The 15,879-nt window shown below is 34.4% G+C and overlaps 1 protein-coding gene across 6 annotated transcripts in view; it reads left to right on the plus strand.

Moving 5' to 3' along the window:
- LOC126757161 (uncharacterized) overlaps positions 1-3,209 on the plus strand; it is a 290,797-nt gene extending 287,588 nt beyond the window's left edge. For all 6 annotated transcript variants that reach the window (XM_050470841.1, XM_050470847.1, XM_050470844.1 and 3 more), the window contains one exon: positions 2,966-3,209. In XM_050470841.1, coding sequence (XP_050326798.1) covers positions 2,966-3,073 — 108 coding nt within the window. In that variant the 3' untranslated portion in view covers positions 3,074-3,209. The remainder of the gene's footprint in view (positions 1-2,965) is intronic.
- The last annotated feature ends 12,670 nt before the right edge of the window (positions 3,210-15,879 follow it).

The raw sequence follows: 15,879 nt of genomic DNA on the forward strand, positions 1-15,879 counted from the left end.
ATAGCTGCATATTTTCTCCTGCTTCTCATATAGGCAGTATGAGGATATCTGTACTTCCGGTTGACCTTATAACTTATATGCCGGTATATATATGAGATATTTGATTGAAATTAGAGCAGAACGATTGGTATAGTAGAACTTAGTTTTACTAAGTATGAGTGTAATCACTGCTTCTTTTCTACTACTTCTCATATATCCTAACGAAGGATCAATTGGGTCCGAGGTCGCCGTTTGAAAGTTCCACCACGACAAAGCGTCGGCTCACACCGCCTTTCTTGGGAACAACTACCTAACCAAGACCGGCAACCCAACACTTCCGCAGACGCCCGACAGCCCAGATGTCGCCACCTGGACTCTTTTTTTGTTTCCCTGCCTAAAAAGGCCGATGAAAGCAAGCATTTTGAGACGACAGAGGGGATCCAAGCAGCATGCACCTCGGCTCTCAAGGCTATTCCAGAGAATGCCTTCCATGACGCCTTCAATGCTGGGAAATCGTACTGGTAGCGCTGCATCAACGCAGTCCTATTACTCTCCGGACAAGCCCTGTATTACGTATATTGTGACTCCAAATAAAAACTCTGTCTACAACTTCTTCCCAGCCTTTGGACAACGATAAACCGGGTTTCGTTTGCCAATTTGGCATATGATCATATATTAGCGTCAAATTGTGTGATCACTGAACGAATAAGTCCTTCCAGGTATACAGCGTCAGTTTATTCCATTGAAGGCTATATAGATCCCACAATGCCTGAAAGCGCTTTTCTTTTTAATGTAAAAAGTTAAAGTTCCGCTTCCACATGAAGTTATCTCGTCCTTACTAACTTTTTTTCTAGTAACCCCTCCCGCTGCCGCAAAAGTGAAATAAAAGTAAATACAAACTAATAATAATGACCAAGCTTATCGCAATGTTGTGCGGGTGCATTTGTGTGTGCTAGTATGCGTGCATGCGGTGCGGCGTGGGTGGCTTGTGTAGTTTTGAAATTACAACCATTACTAGTACTTATTGTGTAAATACCATTGTTAGCGCTTTTTGAAATCAAATCGTTAGTGTTGCCGGCACTTGGATGCCTGATCGTGGTGGCAACAAGAGTGGTACTTGTTCTTGTTGTTTTTGCCTTTGAGCAGAGTGAAAGTATGGCGTTGACAAAAGCCTGAGTTTGTTTTTCATAAATTTTTAGTGCATTTTAGCGCAAAGAAATTCGAACAAAGCTTTCTCTGAGGTTTAGAGAATACACGCTGCTTGAACTGGGTCAAAGGAAATTGTGGTTTCATAAAATTACTTAAGTAGCCGCTATTTACAGTTCATAAATTTGATTAGTAATATGGCGAGTGTATGCGCTAATATTGATGTTTGGTAACTAAGAGGGCTTGAAATTGATTTGAGATAGATCAAGCAGGTGTTTGATGGCACCTAAGTATTTGGAGCTCTCAATACTCATACTTAGAGTAATATTTTGTCATGCTGGAGTATTCAGATCAATGGGCTCCTATATTAACTCTCCATTTCAAAACAGAGAGAGAATGTTTAAAAAAGACTCTCTCTCGGTCCTTGGAACCCGACTGAGGAAATGTAAGTGCAGACTCAAAATCCCAAATCGAAGTATCGAGCCTCAGAAACCTGCATCTTATGATTGTCTTAAGCTTTGATGCTGTATGAAAAGCACTGAACACTCCTAGACCGCCGTCGACTGTGATCTAAATTTAGTTGCATTTAATCTGATCCGAACATTTTTATTTTAGATTGTTTAAGCATATGAAATACTATTTCTTTCCATTTTGCTTTTATATGGCCTGATCAGATTGCATTATATTGATTAAATGAGATAGCAGACCCTAACGCTCGTTGAGACCAGAGCGAGGCAGTGTAATTACAGACTCGAAACCATAAAGCGACATCTGGTGTCAGGGAACCTGTACCGAATATTTGCCTTGAGCTAAGGTCACGGTTCACAGCTCTGAACGATCCTAGTTTGTCGTCAGCTCTGGTTTGGACAAGCCTGTACTGCTTGGAACTCTTTTAGCTTTTCGTCGGCTCTGGTCTAAACCTGTCTCATTTGGACTGGCATGGTTCTTTTGCATTTAGATTGCTTAAAGGAGATGAAAGATTTTATTTATCGTTAAGACCTAGCTGGAGAACTACAACTTCAGACTCAAAATCATAAACCGAAGTTTCGAGTCCCAGGAACCTACAGATAATATTTACCTTTGAACTCTTCTAGCTTGTCCTTGGCTTTGGTCTACACTAGCCTGAACATATCTAAACTCTTCCAGCTTATGCACGGCTCTAATCTGGTCCCATTACATTTTAACTGGTCTGAACTTTTGCTAATAAGATTACTTACAGAAGATGAAAAACTTTATCGATTGTGGAGATCTGGCCGGTGAACTATAATACAGAATCAAAATGCTAACACTTAATCTCAATCCCCAGAAATCTGTTGTGAATACTTCCCTTAAATTAAACTTGTGCTCGTTTCTGGGAAATCTTTTTCATTTAGTTCTGGTCTTTTCCATTTAGATTGTTTGAAGAACATGAAAGACCTTATCGCTCGTTGAGACTTGACCAAGAAACTTAAGTACAGAGTCGAAATCATAAACCGAAATATCTCTGGATTTGAACTTAGATCACGGTTGGACGGCTCTGAACTCTCTTAGTTTGTTCTTGGCTATTCTCTGTATCTTTAACATTTAGATCGGGTTATAGTCATACGCTGCTAAAATCACTTTATTCGTTTTAACATCAGTTATTAAACAAGCTACTTCATCTAACAATATTGACCCCTGCAATGATTTCTTATAACAACTATGATATATCTATTATCCATAATACAGACCAAAAGCTCCTAACGCAATTATTTCGGTTATATAGTATTAGTCACTAACCTCATCTCAACTCAACTTACAATCTTCCATCTAAAATTTAATAATAATTTTCGTTTCTGACTCTTTTTTCTTCCCGCAACAGAACTCCAGTCCGGGCATTCTGAAAACGGTACCAGAGGAAGTGCATCATCAAATGAACGGCGAGGATTTGCTCCTTACAAAGGATCGCAATCATGCAACACGCTTTTGACGGTAAATTACAATCATCGAGACGCTAGAGATGGCGCAGTAAAAATACCAGAAACGACATGGCAGACGAATAGAAGAAACAAACGCGAAACTAAGCAGCGTATAAACGAAAATGTTAACAAAGCAAAAACTGAAAATGCTAAAACGAGAAACAAAATATTTGGCGGAAGAAAATATGCAAACAGACTATAATAGAATGTGATGGAAATCTAAATATATAAAATAATGAGAAGATAAAGTAAAAGAATTTCTGTTGATTAGTAAAGTATACCACTTCAAAATACTACTTAGATATACACAAAGTAACCCTGCAAGAATTTTCAAGTATTTTTGAGATTCATACTCGACCATGAAAGCTCCATATAAGGCTATTATGTAATGCATTTGAGTTTTTTTGAAGCTTTTGTGTATTTTTGAGTCAAATTTGTAGTCTTAAGTGTTATGCTAAATAAATATTACTTTTTAAAGGAGAATCATTACATTTCTCCTAAATTCAGTTTTATTTTCTAGCTGTTTTAAAGGTTTTGTCGGCTTTATCGGCAGAAATAATAGTACTACTTTTTATACTGTTTTTTTCTTATAGTTCTGATCCGCTACTTCAATTTGATTTTGTATCCTCAAAATCACTACAGAATCAGATCTTAACATATCTATTTTAAATGGAATTATTGCTCAAGTTAAGTTCTCTTTCATAATAATTATTTTACTTAAACGTTTAGTTCTTTTCCACAATGTGGAAACCTATAACAATTTTGTTTCCTTAATTCTATATTTTTAAGGTTAGAAACCGCTTATATATTTCGGTTTTAATCCATAGTTTCAGTTCGCTTTTATGAGTACATTTGAGTTTCAAAGTTCATGTTTAACATGTTGAATAATGTTTTACAAGTTCAGTAATGTTTCACTAGTTCAATACTGTTGATTGGCAAGCTAAATACTGTTTCGCATGTTCGATTTTGGTGACCAAGTTCAAGTTCAAGATTGACAAGCTCAATACTGTTTCTAAAGTTAATTACAGTCTCACAAGATCGGTACTTTTTTAAACTTCAAATTAGTTTCACAACTTCTAATTATTTTCAAATGTTTATTACTGTTTCACAAGTTCAATACTGTTTCACAAGTTCATTACTGTTTCATAAGTTCAATTACTGTTTCACAAGTTTATTACTGTTTCATAAGTTCAATACTGTTTCACAAGTTCATTACTGTTTCACAAGTTCATTACTGTTTCATAAGTTCATTACTGTTTCACAAGTTCATTACTGTTTCACAAGTTCATTACTTTTTCATAAGTTTAATACTGTTTCACAAGTTCATTACTTTATCATAAGTTCAATACTGTTTCACAAAGTCATTACTGTTTCATACGTTGAATACTGTTTAACAAGTTCATTACTTTTTCATAAGTTCAATACCTTTTCGCAAGTTCAATACTGTTTCAAATGTTCGATTTTGAGTGGTAATTTCAAAACTGTTTCAAACGTTCATTACTGTTTGAGAAGTTCAATACCGTTTCAAAACTTCGAATATGTTTCACAAGTTCAGTTCTCTTTCTTAAGTGAGGTTCAAAATACATAGTGTTTAAAACTATAAAAATTTAGAAGTTTAGATAGTTTCTTAATACCATCGCAGGTAAATACGATTTCGAGGTTTACTCCACAAAAGAGTAATCTAATGCTTTAAGTGAAACAGTTTAATTTTGCTCTCTCTATATACTCGAATTTGCTCTCTATTTCTTTGTTTGAGTTCTGTGAGCATAATTAACATAAAGGTTTACTTTGAAGGCGTATAGGGTTTACACTTTTCTTGATAAGTATTTCACTCATTATTTCTTGCAGGGATGCTTTCAACAAATAAAAAAACTAAAAATCTCCAATATAAATAACGAACTACACAAAAGAACTGCCAATAAAGCATTTCAAGCCTATAAACACTGGGTGGTGAGTTGACAGCCCCACAGGGAAATGAGAGATTTACTGGGAGAAAAATATTGCTCAACACTGTACTTTTGCAATAATAAGGGCAAGCATATACTTCGTTTGTGTCAAGAAACTTTTTAATGCCAATAATTTTTCAATATTTTATTACAAAACTCTTTGTGTACATAATAAATTTAGTAAATAATGGAAAAAACTAATTAAAGAGTGAAAATAAATTAAATAAAATTAAAAATAAAAACTTGAACATTATTGAGGTAATAAAAACTAATTAGTAATAAGAGAGGAAATAAAGCTAGAAGTAAAATAAAAAAATTTAAAATTTGAAAACTATGCCGTTAAGAAAAAATTAATGCAAAATTATAAAAAAATAAAAAAAAAAGATACATAATAAAAAAATTAAAAATAAATCTTCATAAGCAAATCAGAGAGTGAAATTAAGCACTAAATTATATATGAAAAAATTGCGCTAAAAAACAATAAAATGTAATTGTAATTAAAGTAATTGTAATGTATGACAAAGAAAAGTAAGGTTAAGTTTGCAAACTTCCACAAAAAAGGTGTAATAAATCAAAAAGTGCGAGCTATATGTGCGTGATGTAACAGTAAATTGTTTAAATTATGATTGTAAAATATATTTATGAAAAAATGGTGGAAAAATCGAATTACCGAATTGTTAATAATTGACTATTAATTAGCTTTAAGCTTGAATACACACACACATACATACATACATATATATATATATATATATATATATATACCTTAAAGTGTATATAGTAACTCACATACACATGTACACAATCATATACATACACAGATTCATACATATGTAGATATACATAGTTACTAAAGCATATGTTAAAAATTCATTTGTGTAAATTGCATTTAAAAACTATTTATTGTTGTTGAAAAAAATCACAATTAATGCTAGTACAATAAATAAATTACTAGATGTCAGCGTGTAAGCGCGCAGAAAATTGCATTTAATTGGTTTTTATGTAAAATTTTCTCTAAATATTTTTTGTAAAAAAAATATGTAAGTATGCTATTGTATATATGATGTATGCCTAGTAAAATCACAAAAAAATCAAATAAAAAAATTAAAAAAAGTAATTAAAAATGAAAAAAAAATTAAAATTAATTAAAATAAAAAAAAGTCTATAAAAAATCGAATAATACTATGAATAATGATAATAATAATAGTTTAAAAATGTATAATAACTAAAAACAAAATAATTAATTAATTACAAAAATTAAAAATTAAATTAATTAATTAATTAAAAAAATTAAAATTATAAATAAATAAAAATAATAAAAAATTTAAAAACTAAATAATTAAAAAAATTCGGAAAAATATAAATTAAAAATAAAAATTAATTATAAAATATGCATATAATAAGAATAAAAAAAATTAATTGTAAAAAAATAACTAATAAAATTAAAATATATTAATAATAAAATTAAAATTAAAAAATGTATATGTTAAAAATATAACAGTCATAATTAAAAAAAACGTAAGAAATAGTTAATTAATAAATTACAAAAATTAAAAAAAAAGATGAATTAAAATAAAAAAAATTTAATATTTAAAATATATGATAATAATAATAAAAATTTCAAATTTAAAATTATAAAAAAATTAATTAATAAAATTAAAAAAGAAATTAAATAAATAAATTACCAAAATAAAAAAAAAAATAATAATAAAATCAAAAAATGTATGTATATATAAAAAATAAATAATTAAAAATATGAAAAAAATTAATTAATAAAATTAAAAAACAATTTAATTTAAAAAACTAAAAAAAAAACAAATAATAATAAAATTTGAATAAAAAAATGTATATATAAAAACAATAATTGAAAATAAAAAAAAAATTAATTAACAGAATTAAAAAGGAATTTAATTTCAAAAACTGAAAATTTAAAAAAAGCTAAGTCAAGTGTTTTAACAAAACGAAATAAGAGATTAGTTGGTAAGCAAAAAATTAAAGTAATAAATTAAAAAAAAATCAAAAAGTTAAAAAATTAAGTTTTAATAAAAGATTTGGATAAATTCTGGAAAAAGACAGAAACTGCGTAAAACTTTGAAAAATATTATGAAAACACAAACAAAACTCTAAAAACTGTAAGGACACAGTGCAAAATTGACCTCAGCGTGAACGGTATATGTAACAAATTACAACAACAAAAGCGAAAGCGAAAGAGACACACAAATTCCTCGCAAAAACTTAAGCACACACAGACATAAACGCATTTGGCATTTTGCTGCAAGAATTTAAGGACTTTAACGCACAACAAACACAAAACAACAACAAATAAGGTTAATTACAAAAACATGACGAGCTACAGCAGCAACGCGACACACACACACAAACACACACGAAGAACGATATACGAACAGCACACCCACGACAGCAGACGACACTCAGCTTAATACCGTTAAAATCTAATACACAGGCAACCAAATATAGCGTGACTGCATAGCATTAACTAATTACGAGCTATAATTACAATTAATTAATTAATGTTTAATAATAATGACTACTGTATAATTGAATTTTATACGTAACACCTTCGCAAAATGAACAATTAAAAGTTTACTAATTATCGTACATAAGTAATTGACTGGCAATTAAACTGCGCCACAGTTGACGATTGCCGAAGCCATGTCTTCACAGTTGAGCGCAGCACACTTAGCTAAATATACCAACTAAAATCCACTGTAAATTATTAAATATTATAAATACTTGCATTAAATAAGTATATAGAAGTGAGGCATTCGTAAATATTTAGTGCGAACAAGAGTGTACGGAGTTTAAACTAATTGAATAGTAAAGTAAAGTAATTTAAACTGGATTATGAGAGCAAATAAGAGTAAAAAAGAGCTGAAAAAAAACAATATTTGTAAGTTGTGAACTGTGGGCGACAAAGGGCGTAGTTAAAGAATTAATTCAATAAAGTGTAATATAGAAAGTAAAGCATTGTGTTTGTCTCTGCATTTGTTTAAATTGAGTGGCAATTAATGGTATGGAATTTTCTGTAAATAACTTTGGAAGGAACTGTAGGCGTATAAATCCAATTCGAACATATCGAAGCTGACTTCAAGTATTTCTTACTAACTTCCCAGCAACTTTTCAGCCAACGTATCAATACAAATTTTTTTATTAGTGCAAGGTAAGTCAAGACTTCGGTAAGCAAACTCAAACCTCAATACGTAAGTTCGACAAATATGCAAAATTGACTTAAGCCCAATTTGCTCGAACATTCTTCTTTGAGTTCCGAGTTTACAACAGCGCGGAAATCGTTCTTCCTCTTCGCCATAGGGCGCCAATTGAAGATTCCAAGTGTAGCCAAATTCTTCTCCACCTGATATTTCCAAAGACCTCCACTTCCTCTGATTCCCCCGGCGGGTACTGCGTCCAATACTCTCAGAGCTGGAGTGCTTTCATCCATTCGGACGACATGAAATAGCCATAGTAACCGCTGTCTCTTAATTCGCTGAACTATGTCAATGTCGTCGAATATCTCGTACAGATCCCGCTCATCGTTCCATCGACTGCGCTATTCTCAGTTGCCAAAGCGCAAAAAACCATACAGCTTTAGCAAACCTTTCTATCGAAACATCAGATCTTATCATCGTGCATGCCTCTATATCATAAAGCAAGACGAGGATGATGAGTGACCTCTAAAATTTTGTCTTTGTTCGTCGAGAGAAGACTTTACTTCTCAATTGCCCACTCAGTCCGAAGTAGCACCTGTTAGCAAGTGTTATTCTGCGTTGATTTTCGAGACCGACGTTGTTGTTGGTGTTAATGCTGGTTCCAAGTTAGACGGAATTATCTACGATTTCGAAGTTATGACTGTCAACAATGACGTTGGGGCCAAGTCGCGAGTGAGACGAGTGTTTCTTTGATGGCAGGAGATATTTCGTCTTGCCCTCGTTCACTACCAGACCCATTTGCTTCGATTCCTTATCCAATCTGAAGAAAATAGAACTAACAGCATGAATGTTGAGGCCGATGGTATCAATATTATCACCGTAGGCTAGCAGCTCTACACTCTTTTATAAGATTGTTCCTGCTCGATTAAGTTCTGGAGCTCGCATTATTTTCTCCAGCAGTAGATTGAAGAAGTTGCACGATAGGGAGTAGCCATGTCTGAAACCTCGTTTCGTATCGAACGGCTCGAAGAGGTTCTTCCCGATCCTGACGGAGCTTTTGGTATTACTCAACTTCAGTTTACACAGCCGTATCAGCAGAGGCGGATCCACGGGTTTGGAACTGCGGAGAGTTAACATGGACAAATATGAAGTAATATATACGGGAATAAAAATCAGTCATTCGGTGCCAAGTCACGACTATGCAGTGGATGACTCATCATCAAATCGATGTTTTGAGTGTTCAACTATGGTTTGTGCACCGTTATCGTTTATCGTATTATTTTAGACATTTTTCTCGACAATGGACATGAGACCCTTTTTGAGCAATCGACAAATTGTGAGAGATACTACATGAAAAAGTTTTTACAAATAAATGTTTATGCAATATTGAATGTTTGCTGATCCCACTAATGTTTATAGTTGTCTCAATGTCACGATATGTCAGATGATGAGCTTGCAATATCAGTTTACACACAGCAGCAGTATTTTCCGCAACAACAACTGGTTTTCGACGACTTTCACAAAATCCGCCTTAGAGTGATCTAAGTCCACGAGTGGATTCACCATGCTATCCATAAAAACTGGTCAATCATGAAGCTTCGTCGTCAAATATTGAATTATACTCATCAATGCACTGTCGCCGATTTAGTCCACATTGAAAGCGAAATTGTTCACAATTTAATTCTTTTTCTTTGCCAAAATGAATATTTTAAGTTACTGTAAGCCATACAAATAGCGCTCTTATATCAAAACGTTCTGAGTATGTTTAACAACAAAAATTTCAAACTTTATCATAAAGTTGTGAGTTGCCAGATTGTTAGGGTTGCCAAGTCTCGAAATGCCTTCAACCAACAGAAACATATGCAGCAGCTTTAAGCATCTATATCTAACGCCACATTCGCAAGTTCTTCACTAAGTCTGAATCTAAATCAGCATCTGAGCCACATAAAACCATTTTACTTGCAGTCAAATAGTTTGACCCATACTAACTTTATGCTTTTATATTGTATTAATAAATTAATATGAATTATTCATGAACCTCAAAGCGCAGATACAATTTCTATTGGCACAAAGTCTGGTATGTTGACCAGCAAACGGAGTGAGCCACTGACAGCTGCACTAATGCGACATGTCAAAAATTAAAACTGGTTAAATGTCATGTTCACGCATCAAATGTCACAACAAAAGTCGGTGAGTGACAGCAGTTGATTTGGGTTTCCACATTTTTTCAACGATAACAACAAAATATTGTCTTATGTTAATTCGTTAAAGCTTAAGGGTGGGTAAATGTTTAAAATTGTTTGGGCCAGCAATATGACCGCAGCTGCCCATGGTGGTTTTGAGGTTACGGTAGCGTAGCTCTTTTCCAAATGCCAAATGTCACAAAAGTGTTAATTTGTATCACTCAGTTTCTTAAATGATTTGGATTTCTGAGGTGTAAAGGTATTTTTTCTTCAACTACTGACAGCTGAGCTTGAAGGTTTATAGTTGCTGGGGGAAGGAGAACAACTTACCGGAGCAAGACTTTCTATAAATGCTTTAAAATTTTATTTTATTTCTATGTTTTGTAGCGTGCCCAGTTCGTGCGTTTTTATATAAATTTAACTGCAATAGTTGCCATTATTTAATGCTCCAGCTATTATTTTTACTAAGCAATCACAGCGGCAGTCCATTGTAAAGGCCACTGTACTACGCCGAGCCCATAAACATAAATCGTGAAACAATTTCTCATAGCTTCCATAGCAACAAACTACCATATAGAGGAGGCTGAAGGCACACAAGTGGTTCATATAACTGCATATTTATATACAAAATTACATTTACACTCCCCAAAATAAGTATGTGTTTCACAAGTTCAATGTGGTTGCCGTAGTTTCGGTTAGTTGGTTTGTACTTTTCGGTGTTCTTTGTTTATTAAAGTTTTTGATGTATTGCCGGTTGGCTGGTTTAAATATGAAATATTACATTTGTACGTGCTCGGAACTTTTTCTGCTCGTTTTTATTTTTTATGCACTTGAGTATAATATAAAATGTAAAAGTCACAAAAATATCAGGGTATTGACCTTGGTATTTACAGCAAACAGTATTTTAAATTATGGTTAATAAAAGTAAATTAATAGTGTAACAGGGCAATTGAAAAGTCATAGACCCAGCTATATAAAACGCATATGGTTTATAAGATTTTTCTTTTTTTATTCAAGAAAGTTGCCTTCAAGGGTGATATACTGATTACAGCGACTCTTAAACTTTTCCATACCATTTAGTAGTACGATTTGTCCTCGCTTCAAAATAGGACTCAGTTTCGGCGATCACATCTTCGCTCGACGAAAACTTCTTCCCAGCTAGCGCTCTGTAGACATCTGATGACAGGAAATAGTCACAGTTGGTCAGATTTAGAAAATATAGTTGATACGGAAGTAGTGCGAAAATCAATTAATGGATTTTTACCATCGTTTTTATTGACTTGTGACACGGTTGCTTGGTGAAACAGCTTTTTCTATTTCTTCAAGTGCGGCGGTATTTCGACGATTTCAAATACTCGAATTACATAGATTAATAGTCGCTGTAGATAAGTCTTCCTTTTTCAAGATCGTCAATGAAAATTATTCCATGTACATCCTAAAATGCAGACTTCACAACCTTGTCAGCCGATTGTTACGTTTTTCAATGGTTTGGAGCGGGTTCAGCTTGTGCAGACCACTCGAATGTAGGTCGATTGAACTTCGGAACGAAATGATGGAGCCATTTGTCATTCATTTTCACATATCGACGCAAAAGCATTTCTTAGCTTCTGGAGTTGATCTGCTAGGTCTAAAGTCGCATTGTGTAGGAGAGAGTCGTCCAACTTAATTGATATCCGCTTCGAGTCTAGGTTTAAGTAGCCTTTCATAGAGCTTTTCCTCTGTGTCAACCATGCATAGTGGACGGTATGCCGATGGCAAGTTGGGATCTCCTTTTCCCTCACTTATTAGCACCAGCCGTTGCTTCTTCCAGGGTTCAGGGAATATGTATTCCCGCTTGGAGGCAGCCGTTGTATGTTCAGTAGTACTGGCGGTCGCTCTGCAGCGCTTATTTTCAAGATTTCTGCTGAGATCCCGTCCGAACCAGGTGATTTGTTGACTTTGAGCTTGCCAGTGGCTCGTTGCAGCGCAGCTCTTCGAAGGTAAACTGGGGGATTTAGGGAAATCTCAGCGTTTGTTCTCGATAACTAGCTTTTTTTCGTATGTGTGGAACAGTGCGGTTACGATGTGATCCACCGGTCACTGTTTTTTAGAAGTTGCGACTTTCGTATGTCTGATTTTAATGATATACTGTAGATAATATAAACCTAATAGCGGAGCTCAACGACTCCAGCATAATCTTTAACATATTAAACACAAAATCCTTACAACTTAATACATCTCCTGCTTTTACAGCTCAGCGAAGGTGACAGATTGACTTGTGATTTTCATGACAGTATTGTATAAAACACAATAAAGCACGAGTGGATCAAAAAACAACAAAAACCAAAGGAAAGTACAAGTATAAAAAATCAAAAAAAAACTCAAGTGAATGAAAGGAAAAAATAAATTGGAGCCCATTATTAGGCAATAAACAATATTACAGTGTGAAATTGATATCTACAAAAAAGGGGAAAAGGATGTGAAGCAAGCGATGAAAGCGGACAAAGGCAAATGAAGGGTTTCATTGATGACGACGACGATGACAACGACGACGACGACAGGAACTGCGACGATACACAAAAGAATTGAAAGCTAAAGAAAAGCACTCAAGATAATTTGATGTCGTTCAGTGCAATTAAGCTATTGGAAAAATGGGTAAAAAGTAGAATCGGTTTGAAAATGTACATATATTTATGTGTGCGTAGATTTTAGTTTAAGTTCAATTATTTTAAGTAATTAAAAATATTTAAATTTTACAATTTTTCGAATATATAACCTAATATATAATAAATATGAGTACATATTTAAAAAGTTTGAGGTATACTTCAAGTAAGCTAAGTCCTACAGGTTTTTGTTATGTCAGATGGAGGTTCATTATTAATAATAGCTAAAGTTTATGTCGTGCAGGACGACAAGATTTTTTTTCGAAAACTAATAGAGACTTGACATCTAATTCTAACACTTCGTCTAGTCCCTCCAACTGCGTCTGCTTTCCTGCACTTTTTACACGTATCAATAAAGGCCATTCGCCTTGCATGTGATGCCAGTAAAATGTGATCTGTGACTAAGCCAACAACCGTCCTATAGACCGTGTGAATAAAAAGCTTACGTTTTGGTTACGCTCCCTTGCGCATAATCTTGGACATCCTGCATGCCCCTAAGACATTCCACCTGATCTTCACCTACCTGTCGGCGCATTCGGAAATTTCGTTGTGTATCGATTGTTCGTTCTTCGTAACGCCTTTGTGGCCTTTGAAATTGTTGCTTTAGTTGTTATATATTGATATTATTTATGTCATTTCCTGCCTTGTTAGCTGTCTTAGCAGCCTATCTGGCCGTGAAGTCTTCTGCCTAGAAGATACTGCAGTGTTTTGGCAGCAGGAAGAGTCACCTGAGATGTAGCCGCGTGCAATAGATCCCGGATGCCACGACTATTTTTTATTCATCCATGTAGATGTTAAAAGTTCCATTGATGGATTGCGTAGCTTTATGCTGCCCACCATCCTTTAGCGGAACATGAAATATGACATGAAATATTCTCTCACAGTCAGGGCTTGTCGTTCACTTTAACCAACGACCTCTTGCCTATCGAGCTATGACCAAAGGTTCTTGTGGAACCTAATTCACCTTATGCCGTCAATTTAAAGCTGACGTCGCTGAAGACCCTTCTAAAGCAGCGGTCCACCACACCAAAACGCCGTTAAGTAAGACTGACCTGCTTACCGCTGAGTCATACTAAGGCGGAACAGGGCAAATTCTAGGCCCTTTGTCGACCGTAGCTTCTTCCACGTCAGTTTGCTGTCCAAAAGATGCACCTCGCTCTGGTCGACCTAGCGTTGAAAAAGTCGATGAAGTTATGGAAAAGATTGATCAGGACCGTCACATAAGTAGCTATGACACGCTAAGAAACTTAACACTCATCATCAAATGGTGGAAATCATGATACAAGCGTGGTAATCCAAGCGTGCTGAAGCTCAACAATTGGTCGCAAAGCCAGGTTTAACGCCTCGAAAGGTTTTTCTGAGTGATTGATGGGATTGGAAAGGAGTCATCCACTATGAGCTGCTCCGGCCTGGTCAAACAATTAATTTTACATTTTACTCTCAACAACTGATGAGTTTGAAGCAAGCAATCGAAAAAAATGGCCAGAACTGATCAACAGAAAGCGCTTCCCTCGGGACAACCCTAGATCATACACATTTTTGATGACTCGGCAAAAACTGGAAGAGTTTTGCTTGGAAGTTTTCATGCATCCAGTACATATCTCTGACGTTGCACCATTGAACTACCATTTGTTTCGGTCAATGCAGAGCTCCCTTAATAGAGTAAAGTTGCTTTCAAGAGAAGCCTGTGAAAATTACTTGTCGCACGAAGCTAAATCAGTCGAATGCGGTGGAAGCGGCACGATGTTGGTTGAAAATTTGGAGAAAAACTCACGAAGAATCAAGCAGTATGCGACAGGGCATTGTCGTGATGCAAAGACTAAGAGTTGTCGGATCATAATTCCGGCCTCGATCGGTTTTTTTCGGCTTCGACCCAGCTTGAACACGATATTCGACCGACTGATCGTCCGTTTCTGGGTCGTAAGCATAGATATTAGACTCATCGCCAGTAGTAATACATTTCGTAATAACTTGATAGTCGGAAATAATTGTTTCACAGACGTTAACTTGAAGCTGTTTGTCGAAAATATTTAAGAATTTGGAAAAATCTTTTCACTTTTCTTATGCCCAACTGATCATTCAAAATAGCTTATACTGATCCTGAACGATGCCAGTAAGATCTCTGACTGTTAGTCGTCAATTCTCAAGCAGCAATTCTTTTATTTTATTGATGTGTTGTTCATCAGTTGTTGTTGATGACCGTTCTGGATGTGATTTATTGTTAACGCGTTCTCGAGACTCTTTGAATAAGTTGTCCCAATCAAAAACACTTGCCTGCAACAAACAATTATCACCGAAAGCTATTTCCAACATCCTGAATGTTTCCGCACCAGAATTTTGATTCCGCGCACAAAATTTAATGGAACTTCTTAGTTGAATAATTTCACTCATCGTAAAAATTGCTGAATGCACTATACTTATGAACTGCATAAAGACAAGCCTATAATAAACACTAATGATTATTTTGATGTCACCTTTGGCACAGATGTCACTGGCAGTCCTATGACGAATGGCTTTTCGCGCGAAATTTGAAAGTCTTACTGTTTTTTGCCCACAGTAATATTTGATATAAATTATTGCTTTATTTACAAATATGTAAAATCTAACGATTTTGGTTTTTAAATATTTTTGAAGCATTCAAGCAATTATTAACGCCAGAAAAAATACTAACTTGGCATAAATATTTATTTAGCGTGGCTACGCTAAATTTCACTGATGATTTGTTTAATGTTTGTATGTTTGCATTGTAGTTTAAAACATTTTATTCAAAAAATAAAAACTGAATTATTTTTGTTTTTTTTTCGGGAATTATAATAATCTTTTTCACATCATTCATTCATTGCTTTCGTGGAAAATTAACGCAATATGTGGCATTTATT

This window comes from Bactrocera neohumeralis, chromosome 4 (assembly GCF_024586455.1).
Source record: "Bactrocera neohumeralis isolate Rockhampton chromosome 4, APGP_CSIRO_Bneo_wtdbg2-racon-allhic-juicebox.fasta_v2, whole genome shotgun sequence".
In the NCBI taxonomy this organism is placed as follows: domain Eukaryota; kingdom Metazoa; phylum Arthropoda; class Insecta; order Diptera; family Tephritidae; genus Bactrocera; species Bactrocera neohumeralis.